The sequence below is a fragment of the Echiichthys vipera genome (assembly GCF_963691815.1).
Source record: "Echiichthys vipera genome assembly, chromosome: 13".
Lineage (NCBI taxonomy): Eukaryota > Metazoa > Chordata > Actinopteri > Perciformes > Trachinidae > Echiichthys > Echiichthys vipera.
This window is the reverse complement of record NC_139838.1, coordinates 11,038,243-11,058,794: the sequence shown is the minus strand read 5'-3', so window position 1 is coordinate 11,058,794 and position 20,552 is coordinate 11,038,243. Positions and strand designations below refer to the sequence as shown.

At 41.7% G+C, this 20,552-nt stretch overlaps 1 protein-coding gene across 1 annotated transcript; it reads right to left on the bottom strand.

Moving 5' to 3' along the window:
• Window positions 1-1,177: 1,177 nt before the first annotated feature.
• mfsd2ab (MFSD2 lysolipid transporter A, lysophospholipid b) lies at window positions 1,178-17,621 on the bottom strand. The gene is made up of 14 exons (XM_083925873.1): window positions 17,411-17,621; window positions 14,149-14,271; window positions 13,101-13,225; window positions 8,355-8,478; window positions 7,890-7,968; window positions 7,603-7,778; window positions 7,366-7,456; window positions 6,613-6,731; window positions 6,309-6,392; window positions 4,320-4,403; window positions 4,024-4,136; window positions 3,801-3,944; window positions 3,192-3,368; window positions 1,178-3,108 (listed from the first exon to the last, which is right to left on the bottom strand). Exons 1-14 carry the CDS (start codon window positions 17,498-17,500, stop codon window positions 3,054-3,056), a joined length of 1,584 nt encoding a protein of 527 aa, XP_083781999.1. The 5' UTR covers window positions 17,501-17,621; the 3' UTR covers window positions 1,178-3,053.
• Window positions 17,622-20,552: the final 2,931 nt, after the last annotated feature.

Below are 20,552 nucleotides of genomic sequence, written 5' to 3'. Positions count from 1 at the left end.
TGTTATTATCCTCTTACATGTATCATTTTGCATGGCAACAGGTAGCCTAAAAGTCATTGTGATTTTATAATTACAGCAGAATGTATTCATAAAATTACAGGGGGGCTGAGAGCAGTGTTCTTTCTGGGGACCCAGTTGCCTATCTACACCCCTGCAAATAGATCAACATTGACTGTGTTTGAATATATTTGATCAGTGAAGTTGTTTGGATGTCTAACGTAAATCACCACTTGGTTGATTAGAGAACAAAGAAAGAAAAAAGAAAAAAATATTGCATGTATAATTTGCAGGCAACAATAAGGACTTTGTGGGGTGGGTTCAGAGTGTTCGTCCTTCAAAATAAAAGCACATGACATCTAACAAGCTGTTACTGGATTGACCATGGTGGATGTATGGTATTGACAAAAACTCTTCCTTTATGTAGTCATCGACCTAAACTGGTAAGAACTCAGTTATGTTTGATGTAAATCATGATAAAAGAACAATAACATAAAAAAAGACAAAATGAGGCATAAAAACAATATTAAAGTAGTAGTAGTAAAATTTATGTCATCGTTCATAATTGTTGGACATTATGTGGTTGAATATTACTCTTATTAAAACAACTAAAATCACAACCCAGGGGATAGGATAATATGATCACGTCTCAAATATTTCTCTTATATATTTTTTTCATAGAATGTGTCTATGCTTCTATGAAACAAGAGCAACATAAATAAGTAGTAGTTTGATTTGCCACGCATTTCCTGCAATTCTAAGCAATTCTTTCTCAAATCCAGACACTAGATGGCAGAAGTCTACCATGAACAGTGCTACATATGTAAAAGAAAGTGGAGCTACTGTAAAAATCAAATTGAAGATTGTATCATTATCTTTGTATGACTAAATACCCACATGATGCACGTGTGGTGAATGTGAGTCCACACATTCAAAATCATGTTTTTGTTTTTTAGGTTTTATTTAAAGATTTATGTTTATGCTTATTGTTACTCTCATCCTTTTCCGCCTTTGTATCGAAACTGTTGCACAATAATTTCCCTCGGGATAAATAAAGCTTCTTGAATCTTGAATCTTGAATCTTAATTGGTTCAAGCTGGTCGTTCTCTGTTTCAAGTAAGGCAACGTTCACAGCTCTTTCACAGTACACGTATCATTAGTATTTATTAACAATATTTTTTGTCAATCTCAACATTTCTTTTCATAAATAACTACAGTACAGTGTACATAGGTTCATTTCACAGCCACAAATATCAAATATATTTACAGGTTTACATACAATATATACATATGCACAGGAGGCATGTACACAAGGCTTCTGTGTGTCCCGGTGGGATTAAAGCTCACACATTTGGCTACAGCCTCAAGAGTCCTCAGGGAAGTTCACTGACAGACCCATGAAAGACTAAATAAAACCGGATGTACAATTATTACTGGGTTGGTATTAGATAATGGCACTGCGTTGGCATGTAAAGTATCCTCTGCTAGAGATATGAGGAACCTCTAGGGAGGAAAACACACACACCCACACAAAGTGATATTATATGCCATGAATTAAGTGTAAGATGTTATTAAGATGTAACAGTATGTATAACATATGACACTGTATGTCATTCCATATCAATGGATATGAAATATGCCAACCCACAATACCATGACAGTGATTGAGATGATCACAGCATCCTGGTTGTTCCTTCAATAAACATACATATATACAGAGAAAAATAAACAAGGGAGACTACAACTTCACTCTCCCCATCTTCCAATCTTCTTTTTTTTCCCCCACAATAATGTGCTTCCCTTTTTGAATGCATAAGGAGCAAAGACAGTAGCTATAGCAACATGCATTAAAAGGTGTGTGAATGTTTTACAATTTGACTCCCACCTCATTTCGAAACTTTCAATTCAGTTAGAACCTCGCAGGCCTTAAATATATTTAAATACCGCAAGAAGCATGACTTTCCAGCACACATTCATTCAAAAACAGTAAAATCAAAACTAATAAATATTTAAATAATGATATCACTACCGGCTGTAGTCATCGTTTTACTCCGTAATAACGAAATTAAAGCATTTAGAAAGAAAAAAAAAGGAAAGAATTTTCCCGTCTTCAGTAGCCATATCATAAGATAATGCAAGCAATGTAGTTGCAAACTGCTTTTTCTGTTATAGTGGTTCCATACTATGGTGGGGAACTAGATCAAGCTCTTCAGAGCCAAAATGTTATACTGGACAGTGCTAGTTCAAACATCACATTATGCTGTGTAAAAAAAAAAAAAAAAAAAAAAACTAAACAAAAAAGCCAGTGGGATGCCAATGGGATGGAGAAAAACTGGCTAACTGGTTTTAGTAAACTATGAGGATTAATTGTAAAATCACAAAACACATAAACACGTTTGGAGTACACACCAAGTGAGTGACTCAAGAGCAAGTGACTGACACAAGTGTCAGTTTGTCAGTTTTCTAATGTTTAACCCCAAAAACGGGGCTGATATTAAGGCCTTATCGCTGTTTGTTCAAGTTTCTCACAACGTTCACATCTCTGAACTATAAAGTTGTCTTTAGCGTAGTGCTCAAGGTCATCAATGCTCCGTGTGGTATGTTCAGGGATGGAAACTGTTCAGCTCCAGCGAGTAGCACCTATAACGGCAGCACTGACAAAACATGCTCCCATTACATTTCATGGTTTTGTGCAAATTCAACTGAGAACAAGGCCAACTTAAAAAAAACAAAAAACAGCAAAAAATTATTTTTTCCCCTACAGTACTCATACGTTGTACAAAAAGTAAGGCTTTTAAGATCTGACTGAACAAAAGAGCAGAGTGAATTTCATCATATCTTTCAAAAATGCAGAGGGTAGGACGTTTTTAGGAAGGCCTCAGTGTGGCTGAAGCGGTGACACTTTAAAGTCAATCAAGTTTTTGTAGACAAGGAGCAGCAGCAGTGTGATTGGACAAGGCAGTGTCTATATGATCCGACAGGCCCAGGTAAGTTGGTCCCGCCCAGTGCAAAACGCCAGTCGATCACCCGATTGGTCCGTGGGTCTCCGAGATGTGCTACACCATGTTGGCCAGTTCTGTCGAATCCGTTTCTGAATCTGCCTCATTGTCCCTGCAAGGAAATACAGTGTTTCACTTGTTGTTTTGAGTCAGTGACACACAGACAAAAAAAAAGGCGTTTCAATCCAGTCTTACCTCTGTTCCTGTAGCAGTTTGCGGTTGCCTTGCCTCCTCTCCTCAGTGATTGGATAGGAGTACAATATGCACAGGCCGATAATGATGAGAACTATGGGCGCGGGGGAGACCAGCACTTTCAACGTTATATCCACTTCCTCTGGCTGAGTGCAGCCCCTACTGATGTAGCCTGCAAAACTGAAAAGGAGAAACATCATTTAAAAACAGGTACACTTCCCATTTTTTATGCATTGGAGAGCATTAATCTTGAGGCGTGCATCTGCTGTGTTAATCCTTATTTTTAAGCAAGGGCAAGACCTTGATGTGAAGGCAAAATTCCCACCATATCGCTGATCAAAGGCCAACCCTCTGTAAAGTCAGTCATGTGGCGGATGCACGCAGCACACACACAGCCTCACTGTACTTAATCCAAGGAGAGCAAAAGGAATTTCTTGCTTTCATGTGGGATTTGGGTACTGGGAGATTTGACTTAGCCTCACTTAGACTTTTTTCATTGTGTCTCTCTGTGTCTATAGTGTATTGGATTAAGACCTAATGAAACCCCTACAAAAATGTTTTGAATTACTTACAATATAGGTTATGTGTGTGCGTGTCTGAGCGAATACTTACTCTAAACTGAGTGTGGAGATGCCAAGGGAGACTCCAGAGGCGAACTTGGTGAAGAAGACGTAGAAGGAATAGAAGAGAGCTTCGTGGCCGGTGGATTCGGGGTTCTGCACTTGGAAATCGTCGACAACGTCAGGCAGCATAGACCTGAAAACCACGACAAAGTTATATATATATAAAAATATATAAAAAAAAACCTCCAAAGAAAAGTCAGCAGGGGTCTTACCAGGGCAGCAGGAAGGCCGCGGCCACTCCGACCCCAGAAGCAAAGGAGACGATGTAGGTGACGATCAGGTTACTCTTCATACACACCACAAGGATCAGGAAGGGAACCACAGCCTGGACAGAACAGAAAGACATTAGACTACTAAAGCACACTAGATCAGCTGTCATTCACTGATTTACTCCCGAAAACAAGTCTCTTAAGGGCACGACAGCAGTTTTCCCCCCACACCTCCTAGAATATCACTTAATTCCTGTCAATCTTAGGAAGTGGTGTTTGGACGTGATCGTGGGACTTACCAAGGTGCCAACGCAAACCGCCGTCTTTTTCCCAAAGCGAGTCAGAAACCACTGCCAGAAGGGGATTGTCAGAGTAGCGGAGAGCTGAGGGGGGAAAAACATTCACAGTTTGGTTAACCAGCTGTTTTCGTTTTGACTAACACACACACACACACACCGATGAAACTCAGACGTTCCAGTAAATTCCGCACATGGACTTTTATTCAAAGTTAACTTGGTTTGACGTTGACGACATTTGGTGCATTCCTACAGTAAAATGCTTCAGCTTCCGCTTGGGTGTGACCTGACCTAAAAGCGTGGTGATGCAGAAGCACATTTGACCTCTGGTACCTGCCAAACATAACAGTGAAGATGGAAAACAATATGGCTCCTACAGCTCTTCCCAACAAAAACATTTGAGCTCCACAGCAGTCGTCCTATGACTCTACAGGGCCTGGATCAGTTTGGCCTCTGGCCCCTTCATGTTTGACTAAGGTAAAGCTAACAACGGTGGTGTTTTTGCACCTTTTCTTATTTTTATGAGTCAAACGCTGAACCACACACCACTTCAGTTTCACTGCACAGTCACGTGTCACAGAGACATTGTTCTGTGGTTTTTAAAGCTGTTTAATGTGGTTTCTTTCGATGAGTAAACGTTTCCATTTCCTTTTTGTTGCATCAGTAGTACGTGTGAATCTTAGAGCCACCAGTCTCAGCCACTTCCTTGCACAGGCACCAAACTCCCCTCTATGAGCCTTATGTCTTTTCCTCAGAAATCAATCATTATTAGGCAATTTATTAGGCTATTTTACAGAACTGACTCAGTGTCTTCCTGCCAAATGAAAGTAAGAAGCATGACACAGCTACTCCTCAAACATAAACACTGTCCAGCCCTCAAAAATGAGTTCATTTGCAGTACAGCGTGCAAAACTAGAGAACAATGTATCGTACAGTGAGGCTTTCTGCACCATGTGTTAGGTCAGTGCACAGAGGGCTCTTTTTGTTTGTTGCAAAAAGAGCCCCCCCGTGGCTCTCACTCAAGTTTTCATTTAATTTGACCTTCACTGTGTCAATCCAGTAACCTAGAAGCAGTACTTATGGAACGTCTGTTAGTTTGATTTGTTTAACTTATTTTTACGATAATAAGATCCCAACTTCCAGGGTTTGTCCGACATCTTATCAAATGACGGAAGGTGAGGGATTAGGATCACTTAGTGCTGATTATGGAGCCGTCCTTGTCAAAGCTTACAGTGAAGCCTCTGAAAAAGTAATTTCACTAAATAAAATCACTAACAAAAAAAAGTTCAAACTGCTTTGCCTCCATAATCCTTTCCATTAAGTAAAGGATCAAAGCATGTAATCTTTTCAACCTCTCTAACCAGTACTTTCTCACCCAGTACAGTTCTTGTGCGTGCTACAGAAGGCACATCTGAGGATTAACTTGGTTTAATAACTGTCAGGGATCTGAAGTCATTCTTTGATATGAAGAACTGATATTTTCCAGGAGAGGTCAAGAGAGATAAATAAGAGGATAATCAAATGTGGCTCTCTATGGTCTGTGGGAATGGGGTGGCATTCAGGCAGAGCAGTCGAGAGAGGACACTCATCATGGACAGGGACAGCCAGGAGACACTGCTTTCTAACCAAGAACAGACCGGCGTTTTAACTGAAGACGAGTTATGTGTTCACCCTGGGAGGGAAGCTTTTGTCTGCACTCTGAAGCTAATGGCTCAACTTATTCCACACAAATGGAGCTGCTTGAGGTTTCATATGCTCGGGGAAATGCGGTCATTGCTATGGGAACAGTGCGCCTATCTGTCTGAGCCTCTGGAAATGCCACCTGTGTGTGCGTGTGTGTGTGTGTGTGTGTGTGTGTGTGTGTGTGTGTGTGTGTGTGTGTGTCTGTGTGTGTCTGTGTGTGTCTGTGTGTGTCTGTGTGTGTCTGTGTGTGTCTGTGTGTGTCTGTGTGTGTCTGTGTGTGTCTGTGTGTGTGTGTGTGTGTGTACTCACCATGATGACCAGCAGGATATTCTGGAAGTCGTTTCTGAAGCCCAGTGTGGAGCTGCAGAACAGGGCAAAGTTTCCCTCCAGGAGCTGTGGGACGAAGCACAGAGACTCACTCAGTCAAACACTGCTGCCTAAACACACAAACACACACACACAAACCGCTGCCAACCTTGCAGGCGCCGTGTAAACGCCGGCTGGGAGCACAAACCAGCAACAACCCAACAGTTAACATAAGAGCCAAGAACAAAAAGTGATTGACGTACTTTGCACATACTAGGCTCATGGATAATTTGGGTTTGTGTCTTACCATGAAAGCAAGCGAGGTAAAGAGAAAGACCATGACCAGTTTGGCATACGGTCCATGTCCCATCACCAGCTTAATCCCCTGGAAGAAACCCATGGGTTCCGACTTGGGACGACAAGACTCTGGAAAGGGCGAAAAAAAAAAAGAGAGGAAAGAATAAGCAAAGGCGCTAAATTTCTGACCACTCGAATACATGCTAAAACCTTGTATTCCTACTACAGTTGTTTTCAGTTAATTTTACATGAGGAGGGGCCTTTCGGTTTGTCTCATCGCTGGGGCTGGTCAAGAGGCTTCCCACAAGCTCGTGCGCTCTCACACTTACACAGCTTGTCAGGCCACAGTCGTGCCACAGCAAACAGCTACAACTGTGCATCCACATTTGACTGGAGAGGACAACGGCTCTGTCACATTGCAGACGTACGTTTACGTGCATTGGTTGAACCGGAGCATTTTTTTTTCTTTTTTTTTTTTTTTTTTAATGTGACCCAAAGCCATCAAGTACACAAGATTCACACATTAAAAAAGAAAAAAACTTTGATTCAACAGTTAAAATTTCAAACCAAATATGTAAGTGGCGTGTTATACTGCAACTTAAAAAAAAGGCATGGAGCGGTAATTTTAAAAGCAAAAATACATCTTGTTCACGACTTAGTTTTGAGCTTTGAATGGAAGTCAAAGTGAGGCGATTAAAAGGAGCGGAAAATGGCATCTAAACTGAAGGATGGAGCTATTTTGATGGAGAGATTAACGCCATACCTTTTTGCTCTCTCACGCCAAAGAAAAGAACAATAGCACAGAGGACATAGATGATGCAGATGACACCAGAGGCAATCATGTAGGCCGTTTTCTGTAAGGAAGGGAGAGAAGAAAAGGACGACACTTAGCAAACACCATTTGTTTCTCGAAATTGACCTTAAGTTTCCTCATCAGTTCTTGCCCTTTGAATGATAAAGTTGTTATTAGCATTGACTGTCAACAGCTAAGTTTGTTTACCGTATGATCCAGAGAAATGACAGGCCCTGAATGATTAAGCCCGACGGATAGAGAGGAGTTGCTCAGGTTTGCCATGATGTCACCGGGTCCTGGGAGGCAGGGAGCGTTCGCCATGCCCACGATCTGCCCCTGGATCGCTGTACCAAGAACAGTGCCCAGAACTTCTACCGTCATCCCTGATTGGAGGAAACAAAAAGGGGTAGTTTAGTCATCGAGGAGGTGACAAACTAAACTGGTTTTCCGTCAGGAGAGAACGAAAAGTATTTGAACGTGACTACGATACTTACTGTATGCCGTGGCCGAGTCTCTTTCTTTCTGCTCTGAGCTGATGAACATGGTGAGGGCAGAGTACGGCACATGGAAGCACTGATTTGCAAAAAAAAAAAGAGAGATGACATGGATTGAGAATAAAATAATGCAGCTCTTAATTTCATTTTTTGTCATGCAGAGAAGTAAAGTCAAGTTAGAGTAATTGTTTCACATTTTGGGAAATTTGCATTTTTGCATTCTTGTGGAAAGTTTGAGAGGATTGATGCAACTCTTAGTCATGCGTATTGAAATATTTTGGATAGATTGCTATCTGGAAAGATTGCAACAAAAACAAATGCAAATCTCAAATAAAGGTTACTTCATAATAAGGAGTCATTGCGAGATAATTCAAACATTTCCATGACCCTGTATTGCACATATGGGACAACAAAATAGTCACCGGGAAGCGTCTGAGTGGGCACGTGTCCAGTGTTGGTACTCACAGTTTGAAGGGTCTGGAAGATGCAGTAGAAGAAAAGGTACCAGATGATTTTGCCGTCTTCAAAGGGAGGAACGTACCATATGAGGAAATAGGAAATCACAGCCAGAGGGGTTGAGAGCACGATCCTTTACACGGACAAAGGAGAGGGCAAGGGGGAGGAGGGAAAGAGAAGAGACAACAACATCAGTTGGTGAAAACGTGATCCTACTCGAGCGTGAAACCCTCTCAATCTGTAAGCAATTATCAAGCTGAGAGGGAAACTCATTACATAACAAAATGTAGCCATTTAAGTCTGTGTTTCATTTAATTAGTGCCAACTCTGATGATCGTTAGTAGAGATACAGTGTTCCCTGAGTTCACAGGCACGGAACAGGTTGAGCGTGTTGCTGAATCAGACGGTTATATGAGGATACAACACTGGGGAACGCTGCTCAAGTTACGAAACTTGCTTGTGTCTTTCCATATACAAATGCTTGTCTGTTACATCAAAATTATTTACTGAAGAAATTCAATGTGAAAAATGTTCCTACCAATACATTTTAAATTTTTTAAATCGCTCCTCATATCAGAAACAGGTTACTGCAGAGCAGGTTTTCACATACGAGGAACTTGCTTTGGTGTATTGGTGAAAATGTAAAAATAAAAGTCAGTTCATTTATAAAAATACAATTACAAGAAACATGACTATAGAATAGAAAACAATTGACAATTGGACATCAGCATGATATATCTGAATTCAAATGAAAAAGGTTTTTAGAAGTGGTAATTCTGTCTAAGAGAATGTGCAAACGTTTCCAAGAATATAAAGAATATGCAGTGTACAGAGATTCGGACTGCGTGTGAGTGTAAGGTGTATGGTTTATGGGAGGGAATAAGAGTCTGCATTAGTGTGGGGCTGCCGGGCGTGTTTGATGACACACTTTTTGTCGTGTGACGTTTTGGTCCTGTTGGACAGCAGCTTCTGACAGAGGGGAGTGGTCTGCGCCTAGCATCCCGTAAATTTGCACCATGGAGTCATAGTCGAAGGAAGAATGCTGCAGGAGTAAGATTCCTTTAGTCACTTCCTTCCCCCTATTCTTCATCTGCATCTTCCTATGGTCAGACCGACATCCTCCAATCAGATAGAGGAAAGGGAGTATGACACGTGGAAAAGGAAGCAGCATGGGCAGCCTGCTTGATTGTCTAAATACTGAAATTACCTCAACATCAAGTGATTTATCCTTATCACACAAATTAAATCATAAACTTCTCACCATGGGACCGGCTAATTTCCAATCAAAGTGCTCTGTGGCTGAACAGCTTCGCTGCAGAATCCCCACTAATCAACTTTAGCCCATTTACAGCCAAACTTTGATGAACAGAACACTTTATAGAAAGTAATGTCAGGAGGGGCAGTGTTCAGAAGACATGTGCATGTGATGTGATTGACTGTACACTCGTGTCAAGTCACTGTAGGAGTGTGCAGGAGTGGTCTGCAAGTTATAACAGATATTTTATCTTGAGATGACAGAGCACTTAGGAATGCAATTTCCTCTGTGCCAAAGGACGCCAAATTAGGCAGGGTACTGGATTTAATCTAACTGTGTGCGTCTGTCAGTGAAAACGCCTTTACTTGAATCTCTGCCTCATGCAGACATGCTACAACATGGATGAAAAAAATCATTATGACTGAATCTGAATTGGTTTTTTTCCATCTTTTTCAGGTTCTCTTTTCAGTGTGTGCTATTCTCAGTTTGCGAGGCTAAGCCAAGACTTGCACTGTGCCTGCAGAGGTGCATTGGCACAGTATGCCTTATAAGTACAGCCCTGAGTCCGCTCCTGGAATCATATTTACATGTCCTCTGAAATAGTTGTGCTGACTAGGGAGCAGTGACTTTATCCCAGTAAAGTTAACTAAGCAAGTGATAGCTTTTAGTCCGGTGCATATATTAACTGTGAAATCTATTTTATGGGCTGGCATGGACATCTAAATGATTATTTTAGCAGCCATCAGGCTGGGCTGGTGACCGGCTGTAATTAAACATAAAAAACAAAGCCAATATTCTGGTTTTTAAGTCTTAACTTTGTGTTTTCATGCTCTGACAAGAACGTAAGAAATTAGAGAAATGTCCTCAATTTCCTTCAATTAATGATCAGGTAAAGCATCCACATTCTAACCTTCAGCAATATTGACTTTAATGTAAATTCAAGACAGGCAGTCAGTATTTCTTGAAGCAGTGATGCAAACTCTGGATACATAACAGCCAATGTCCAAAGAAATTAGAAATTAGGGTATAGCAACAGGAAACCTGCAGTCTGTCACTTGTGACTTCTCCAGTAGCTCTGCAGCACAGTACGCCTCATTCTGTTGCTGCTCCGCAACTTGAACTGCAGTAAACTCCTGGAATTCCTCAGCCACTCTTTAAAAATCTTATCTGCCACTCGCTGCTGAAAGCAGAGACCTCATTGGCTCACGTATGTGGTGTGTTGTGGGCTGGACCAATGACTGGCTAGCCTGACTGGTCTCCCCTCCCCCACTTCCTACACACGTAGCTGATGGATGCGGCTCCGGCTGCATTTCTGCTTCTTCCTCCCTGTTCTCAGGCACCGCACCCATCTCCTCACATCTTTACGACCGGACTGCCCTTAATGTGAATGAACGTGCCAATCATTCCACCGTCCGCACACACCCATCTCTGAAAACAAAAGTGAAGCATCTCGCTCTGTACAAGCAGCATCAAGCATGACCCACTTTTGAGATTCAAACGTGAGCATCTTGATGTTGGCTGAAAATTACAATAATGATATGCATTAATTCAATTAAGCTTAGTCGATCAAAAGCAAAGCTGTTTTTTCATCAACATAATATCCGAAGTATGCAAGATTTTGAATTTTGTTCATTTGAGATTATATCTATGAAAACTATGTTCCATAACTGCCAACATGTAGAAGTCCTAATATGATGTTCACAGTGGCAACACTATGTGAACATTAAATCTTTCATGAAAAACTGTTGCGAAAACTGAAAAATGTTAATCATTTTAATATTTCAACCAAGGGGCGATCATCACATTTTGCACGTTTAACTGCCAAAGCTTGATTTCCTTACCAAAGGAAGAACCTTTCTGACACTTCTGCTAACCCACAGCTGAACAGGATGATTGTTCCTCTATATTCTAAATTAATTATGCAGGTGCTCTGGATGTACACACACCCATGGGAACAATTACACAAGGAGGGAACCGCAGGAGACCTTCATCCTTCTTACACACACACAATTCATAACCAACTAGGGAGCAAATGTGCTGGTGTCACACTCAGTCCTGCATCTCCCTGTAATGTTGATTATAAAACAGACATTTGCCTTGATTTTAGTGTCCCCTTTTAGCCTGATCACCCTATGGGGGTAGTGCATGTTCCGATATACTGAAGGGACAGCAGCTCTAACATGCTGTTTGTGTAGACAGTAGACTGGCAGTCACTTCTGTAACCCAGCGCCATACTTTTCTCACATAACAGTGTGAATTTTACCCTTTACACATGGGCACAGAGTTCCAGGAGGGTCTGTAGTTTTTGATAATGCAGGGAACACAGTTTGACGGTCATACAATAGCCAGACAGACAACTCCTATGAGATAAACCCATATAGACTGCGCAGAGATTGAAAGGTAGAGGGGTGGGGGAGGGGATATAGCAGCTGAAAAGAAAAAGGTCAGTGATCTTTCTGTGGAAAAGGCCCTGAAGCACCACAGGCCTCCCACTCACTGCCACACACAAGCAAAGATGCATGGCAACATTTTATTATTAATTAAGGGGGATTTTTCAAAAAGTAAGTAAGTATACTGGTCAAACTGAAAGGAAAACCAAACATACGAGTCCTGTAGGGGAATTCTTTCTGAAAAGTCGCTTGAGTGCTTGCTGTAAGAGGACTCGGTAGCAGGCAGGAGTTATATTTGTCGATGGCATGCCAAAGGCCATGCTGTGGGAAATGTGCGAGACTAGCACCTGCAGGAACGTCCTATATTTTCTCAGAAAGAAAATAAAACAAAGACCTAGTGCCTTTGTATTTTGGCTTTAGTGGTCCAGCCTTGACAATATCAACTACAAGCTTTTTTCATTTGATTATTTTATACCATGTGTGTGTGTGTGTGTGTGTGTTTGGGGGGGGGGGGCTGTACTGTACTGACCAATGAGGAAGTGGCAGCAGCAATTGCATCAGCATGACCCGAAGTAACCCCCTCGTGGGAGATTATTCAAATGCAGTTCACTCACAAAGCCCCGCCCCAAATTACTGACACATGTACAGTGTATGTTGGAAATCTTCCGCTTACAGCTCTGACTCAGCGCCCAGCCCAACAGGTATTTGCAACTGTGAATGTGTGATAAGTGCTTCAGTGACACTCAACTGGGCTTTATCAACAAGGTAATGGAAATGTGTAGCAGAGAGCTGGGGAGGGGGACAATTCTGGAAACCTGCGTCATCTACACACACACTTGTTTTGCATAAATTGTGTATTTTTGGAAACCAAGTGGCTCCAAAGTGTGTGTGTGTGTGTGTGTGTGTGTGTGTGTGTGTGTGTGTGTGTGTGTGTGTGTGTGTGTGTGTGTGTGTGTGTGTGTGTTTGTTATATTAACAAGGTGTAGCAGAGAGCTGGGGAGGGGGAGGGTGTTCCAGGGAAAACTAACCAGATCTTCGGAAAAGCTCGGAAATGTAAATGTAGTTTTTAAATACGTCCAACCGAATCAGACTGTAGCTAGTTAGACCTACCAGGGCAGCATGCGTCCGAAGCGCGTCCACGGGCTTCGGGAGACCAGGAAGCCCACTGTGGGGTCCGTTATGGCGTCCCACGCCCGGCCCACAAACAAGATAATGGAGGCATAGAAGGGATCAAGCTGCAACGGGAGAAGACACAAAGATTAGTGAAACTGTGAGTGAAGTGAATTTCTTGATGCTCCACACACGCACAAAAAAAAAGCATTTCAGATACACATTCAATCTCTTTGCTAGCATATAAACATGATGGAGCAGTCAGCAGTGTAGCTTTGCGTCACGACATTACAGTGAGCAGAATTTTATTTATCCGCTTTTTATCAAGTGAATACAAGGCGGCAAGAATTAAGTCAAATAGTGAATGTGCCACTTGGCAGATCAGCCTGTCTGCTCCCCATTCAGCACGGTGCGGAGGACACAAGCCTGACTGGGAGCTGAGCAGGATGAATGCACGCCTCCTGACTGTACAATATGCTCCATGCTGTGTCATCCAATAGACTCTTAATGAACAATCGTGGTAGCCGGACAAAGCTAAACCCTGGGAAGCAGTTGACTTACACGCTAACTTGGCCTTAACCGTCAGATTAGTGTCAGAGCCCATTAAAGCGAGCCCCTCCTCATCATCCCCCCTCCCCAACTTTTTACAGAACAAGCCCCTGTAAGCCTTTTGATACAGTGGAGCCACATCATGGAGTCAGTAATGGAAAACTTTTTCCACCTATTCATTTTCAGGATAAATCGCCCCATTGTTGGCGAGCTTTGGCGCCACAATGTCCTGTATGTGCCCTTATGAGAGAGGTGATCTGAGGGCCCAGTAGGGATCACTCACAACTCTTTGTTCTCAAGTCTGTAAATGCCACCGTGCATACTGTGGCAAGACAGCATAGGGTATAGGAAGGACAGAATTGCACGCACAGTATGTTCCCACTCCCAGTAAGGTGGTCCTTAAAAGGGCAGTGGGGGGGCTATATTTAGGTCTGTTTCGTGACAGTTGTGACAGGAGAGGTGTGATTATGTTGTTGTAAAATAATCCCAGCCGACTCACCTGAGCTACGTCCAGTAGATAGATCTGCAAAAAGAATCCCAGGGCACATCCTGTGATCTGGTACGGTGCACCGCCGATGGCATAGCATATCTTGTTGCAGACTGACAGCCTGTTCCGCTCATTCTGGGAAATAACAAAAAAAAAAACACATTAGATAAAAGTTAACAACTACCAGTGACCTTTAAAGTGAGAACAGGATTATGCAGACATAATAGCGCACATCAGATCTGTCTACCTACTGAGAAGAAAATGCCCAAAACATCGGGCACATTACTCATCCAACATAAACCTACTTTTGGAGAAAGTGTGCTAAAGGCTAAGTATCTGCAGGTGCCCGCAAACCTTTTCAGGCTTTATCTAGCAGAGACCAGCCCTTATAATTATAAGAGTCCACAGAGAGGCTTAATCCTAAAAGGGTGACGCCAATAGAGCGGCACATGGTTATATCTCAGGCTTAGAAATAGGTAACTTTCTCTCAACTTCTGTTTGAACTATTTAATCTTTAGTGTCGCTGATTTCATCCTAGTCCGATTGAGACGACAACATGAGTTTTTTTTTTGCGGCGCTTCATAAGGAATGTGTCCTAATTTCTTAATCACCAGAGAGTCTTAAGAGCGAGAGGGTTCAGCTGGCAAAAAGCTAACCATCGTGTAGCGTATTTGGCAGAAGTCAGGGACAGCCACTGGGAAACAATAAACCCTTGGTGTTCTAACAAGTGCTCATTCTGCTCCATTTTCTCCACTGTAGATGTAATAATTTCCCCAAGACACAGACTCTTAACAACCCCTCTAATAGTAACACAAATCTCTGCTGATTAGTGACAGAGCATGGAAACACCATGGTGTCACACTCGCTGTCAGCCAGGGCCCAGCACATTGGCAGCAGCCCAACCTGAACTCTCTTTGGTTGCCTGCCAGTTTGACCAGTGCTCTGACCACTCCTGCCCACAGAGGGAGGAAAACACACCCTCCTCTCTGACCAATCAAGAGGGTTGTGTCTGGTGCTCTTTTCAGCTGGTCAAATAAATGCCCATCACTAGAGCCCAATGAGGAAAATGAAAGTGTATAGCCTCAGGTAAACAAATATTTTAAGGGAGCCTCGCCAGGTTATGAAAACTACCGTAAACGTCAGTCAAATCTCAGTATTCTTTAAGTACACGTCACTGGTGCGTATGCGACGGACCTCATCTTAGATCAGACCACAACACAAAACATCACTGTGGCCCTGACTGTTGAATGAACGAGCCTCTGTCTTGTTGATACACCCAACCCAGCCTTTGTTTAGGTGACAAAAAACTCTGGCTGAAATGAGAAACCGGCACCATCAAAACAACTATTCAAACTTGACTCAACACAATGGCCGGCATTTCAGCAGTTATTTACAGATGCAAACCGGTCCTTACAGAGCTGTCTATGCTCAATTAAGATCTATGACAAAGACATTTTTCTGACAGTGTGTGGGAGTACAACTATATTTCACCTACACCTGTTCTACCAGTATGCATGTGAACAAGTCACACTTTCGCCCCTCCAAGCTTTAAAATGACATAGATATACCTAATGTGGCATGTCATTGTAGGAATGTTCTAGACTGACAGTGTTTTAATCTCACTTTTTAAACAGCTTTGAAGAAATCCACTTTGCACTACCCATCCTAGTTACATTACATTACAGTAGAGGAGGAATGTGTCTCTAAAAAACTAAAATAGAGTTTATCTAATGAGGTATCGACAGCGTTTTGTAGACCTGACATGAAGGGCCAGCCTGCTATCACTACCCCATAAAGCCTAGGCTACTACTCGTGTTATCAGTGCTACCAGTAATGATACGTTATCACTGGTTAAATGTAAAAAGACACTTCCTAGAACAGGTGGGGCTTTCAAAAACTCAAAAAGGTAGCAAAGGCGTTTATGATTGGCATATTTAGTAAAAACTCCAAATGGATGACGCTAGCAATGTCGAAAACGGTTTTTTTTTTGGATAGTATCTAAGGAAATAAACCTCTGCGTGCTCTCTCTGTGTTTGACACGTCGCATTGCTTGGTGGGCGCTTCCTGCTGCATTCAAAGCTGTCGGAAATATGGATATTCCACCTCTAAATGCACTCGGAATACCTAATGTAGTGGGAAGTTTTTTGTTTTATCTTAGCAAGACTTTTGTGCAGAAAAACAAAAGAAAAACTTAGTGAAGGAGATGGTGAAAATGCAGTTTCATGTCAACGGTTTCATATTAACGGTCTGTCGGTGAATTGACATCATGATGCAAATGTTTACCCTCATGTGCAAATACAATGTAAAGCATTGTCACATCATTTCTGATGATGCAGAAAATCAGATAAACCAATGCAATTGTTTATTTTTTTTTCTTCCCTTGATATAAATCAACATTAGTGTTAGAAATGGAGCTACTTCCCTCAGATGTTGGGGGGCTTCGGTGGAGACCCTGAACGCAGCACTACAACGTACTTGTCTGAATCCCAAATAAACCATTATAGTCTGAGAAAAACGGATATACAGGCTGTACTCTAAATATTGTTATTAGCCGACAACACCCTGCTCTGGGTTTGGAGAAAGACACGTCCCCACGTTTTACAGTGTGATTGCAAATAGCCATGCAACATACGAGACCATTATGCAAATGAGAAATTTAAATGTCTATGACCAATTTGATGAGCTAACGTTCGCCACTATAAAGCAGACACGGACATATTCAGCAGAAAGGCAGCCGTAAATAACATTTTATGGATTTAAATTTAGCTATAATGCTACTGGGGTAATGAGTGCACCGAAAACCTCCCCCATTTCAGCCAAAAAACAAAAAATATATGACTTAAATAGACGATATTTAACCGTCCAAAGCCTTAGTGTAGTTTACGCTTTATGATTTAAACGGTTTGAAGAATATCTCGCGATATTTAGGAGAGTAAATGGGCTTTCGGACGGTTGGAAGCTAAGGTGGTGTTGGTTTATTGACTGATATCAGACAAATTCGTTTAAGTTTTTCATTTTTTAATCAATATTTGCATTTACGTAGTCGCATATATTGGTCATCTCTGGTGGCGAAATATCACAATGAGCAGCGCGCGCCTAGCACACGTAAGTTACCGTGCATGACTCAAACGCTGGAAATGTCACTATACCGGTGTGCTCCATTCATTCACATGTTCGAGACCCCTTTAAACCAGGCTTCCCCCTCGCCTTGTGCCGTGCGTGGCGGTGATTAAGATGAGAAACCGCCACACTTTGAATTAATAAATGAACTCACCTTCTTGGCGAGCTTGATACCATCCGAGCTGACATGTTTATTCAATAAACTGGCGTTGGAGTATTGTTCACTCCCTTCTCCTTTTGCCATAGCAGAATAGCTGTTTTGTTTGTTTTCTTGGTTGAACTTGAGTGATAAAAAAGAACCCGTGGAAATATCAAGCAGGTCTTTCGATAAGGTTTGAGGAAACACGTCCAGTTGTATCGTCGTGGTCCACGGTCTGTTTGAAAACTGAGAGGATGCGGAGGCAGAACGGGTGGATGTAGTAATTTTTGGAGCTCCCCGCCCCTTTCAACGTGCCATTCACCCCATCCTTCACCCCGCCCCCCTGAAGGCGGGTCACAGTCAGGCGGCTGCTCACGCTCATCTACATCATCAGCCGGCGAGCAGCTGCAGGAGCCTCCACGAGATAAGACAAAACATTTCACCAGAAAATTCAGCCTTCTTTCAAAGTCTGCGTACGTTCTTGACAGTCAGAGCTAGTGAAAATGTCACATGTTGCATCTATCTATAAGGGGTAACTAAACTAGACAGAGCACTGAGGTCATGTCCTTACTGTCACGGTGGCAGTGTTTCTACCCTCATAATGATATGCTGTAAATAACAGTTTCTTTATTCAGTTTGTACAAAACTATGTGAAGTTTTGTTTTCCATTTGTCTTCCTCTACTGTTTATTTACCCTGATTTCCTATTTGTTTGGCCTCACTGTTTGGCTTTCTTTTGTCATATTGCCTTCTGGGTATTCTGATTTTGCTCTGCTTTGTCTGTCAAAGCAGTTTGTAAATTATTAAATCTTTGTTTTAAGTTATTATTATTATTGTATGTGTGTGGAATCCCATTTCCTACAAATATCTTCAAACCTCAAATGTATAGTACCTTTGGGCATTAACAGGTCCCTTCAGGCCCTGAAGTGGATCCCTGTAGCCTTATTTATCATTTTGATTGATAAATCCCCAAAGTGAATGTGTTCCACAAAGATCATACTCATAATCACAATTATAAGCATATATATACATTCACTTACGTGTGTGTGTGTGTTTTATTAACAAGGTAATGGCAATGTGTAGCAGAGAGCTGGGGAGGGGGACGGTGCTCCAGGGAAAACTACCCAGATCTTCGTAAATATAGTAAATGTGTGTGTGTGTGTGTGTGCGTGTGCGTGCTTGCGTGTGTGTGTGTACTATCTCTGGTCAGTCATGCTCTACTTCATATGCTGTCAACTCAAATTGACCACCGTCCTCTGTACTGACCATCAATGAAGAGAGTTCAAAGTGACCATTTTAACGCATTTTAATATGGACACGCGAATAGCCTGGCTGGTAAATGGGCACGTACACATGATTCCTCATGTGTTGCAGAACAAACAAGAACTTTTCTCATGTGGCTAGTTAACGGTTGCCTGCTCGCTGCCTGAGAGTTTCTCACACTCTCTGATTCAAAACGTCTTCTGCTCTGGCGGGCGGCTCTGCATGTATATGTTTCTATTTTAGCTGAGCACACATACCTACAGTATACATATGCAGCATACACTCAGCGCCACTAGTCTGAATACTCATCTTTGTGTCCATAGGAACCTCTGGATTGAGGTAGACATATAGATATTTGCAGTGTTTACACATGGCTTTGCATGCGCACAGTCTTTCCACCCTCACACACATTTCAACAGGCCTCACACAGGTACGAGCGCACACACCTGCCACCTCCCTTAGTTCAAACATATTTACAAAGCAGCTTTATATCGGAATGTGTTCGCACCTATTTGTTTGCAAAGCAGATACACAAACGCACCTCTAAAAGGGACTTTACAAGCTGCAATAACCTTCTGATAGCTGAACCCCAACCTTTCAAACTGTGCTGTCAGACCATACTCATGTGGTTTGAGTCTGTAATGGGACAGACAAATCAATGTGTGTCAACATGCTGCAGATTAGATAAGATGTTGTGCCCTGGCTGAAGTTGTGTTGGTGACAGCCAAAAGTGTGTTTAAAACAATTTAAATGGGTCTTCTGCATTCCACTCTCTGTTTCTCTGCACCATCATTGCAGCCAATCAACAACTGAGAAAACAAATCTTTTCATTAAAGAAATCAGAAAACCCAACAAGACTTCACAAGACAATTTGACCAACTCTGCAGAACCACAAGACAACAATGCAAGAGGACACAAGGACGTTACCGTACCTTATTCTCCTGTATGTGAGAGACTTTCAATCTTTTCAGATGTTGTTGTGTTGATAGGTTTGTGTTTCTACTGCTGCTGTCTTTGTTTTTCACTCTGTTAAATGAATATGTGTAGACCTTTTTATCCTTACTGCAATGACGATACAAAACACAAGATTACTGTTATATGATAATAATAATAATAATAATAATAGTACCATACCTTTACTCTCACACACCCAACTGACACCTATGAGTCCTTTTGAGGTTTTCATTTTTTTTAATAAAATCTATTGTAAGAACAAGTTATTCTTCTGTTCTCTTGTCTGTAATCTCACATGTTACATTGTGTTCTTAGTGGGTTGCTTATTGACAGTTCATATTGCAAATGTGCCCTCAGGTTGTATTAAAATCCACACAATGTCATAAATGATTAAAATATTACTTGAAATGAAGAGTACGGCCATTGTATTTAAGGTCTGGTATATTTTTTTAATTATAAATATAAAACTGCAATTTATTTGACAGTTGTGTCCTAGAACTATATTATGAGTTTCCATTTTGTCTGCACTTTCTACTTATTAAAGTATAATTGTGACATCACAACTGTACAGAAGTCCTGACGGCTCGTTTAAAGTCACAGTTTCTGAATACGGGCTGTGTGCATTTCTCTTTGCGTTTTCATACTTTTACAGTATTTATAAAGCATTTGACCTGCTTCATAATCAAAAAAGACATGGAAAAATGCCACTTAGCACTGTCTCCACACTCCGACAGTTGTCTGCTCACCTTTGAGCTCATTTCAATATAATAAAAGGATTTGTTGTAATGCCTCCAGAGCAAAGGGTTACTGGTCTGTTGCAAAGTGTTTGCAAAATGTGCATGTTGAAATATTAGCCTACTATCTGCCAATAGCAATACTGTCTGTTTGTAAGGCTAATTTCACACAGGAGGAAGGAAGGTCTGAGACATGTTGATGGTAAT

Excerpts from the sequence above, each read along its gene's own strand:
- mfsd2ab (XM_083925873.1), bottom strand. The coding sequence starts at position 17,500 with ATGGCAAAAGGAGAAGGGAGTGAACAATACTCCAACGCCAGTTTATTG. Across the intron at positions 7,457-7,602 it reads TCATTTCTCTGGATCATACG|AAAACGGCCTACATGATTGC; the intron begins GTAAACAAACTT and ends CCTTCCTTACAG. Across the intron at positions 4,404-6,308 it reads ATATCCTGCTGGTCATCATG|CTCTCCGCTACTCTGACAAT; the intron begins GTGAGTACACAC and ends TTCCCCCCTCAG.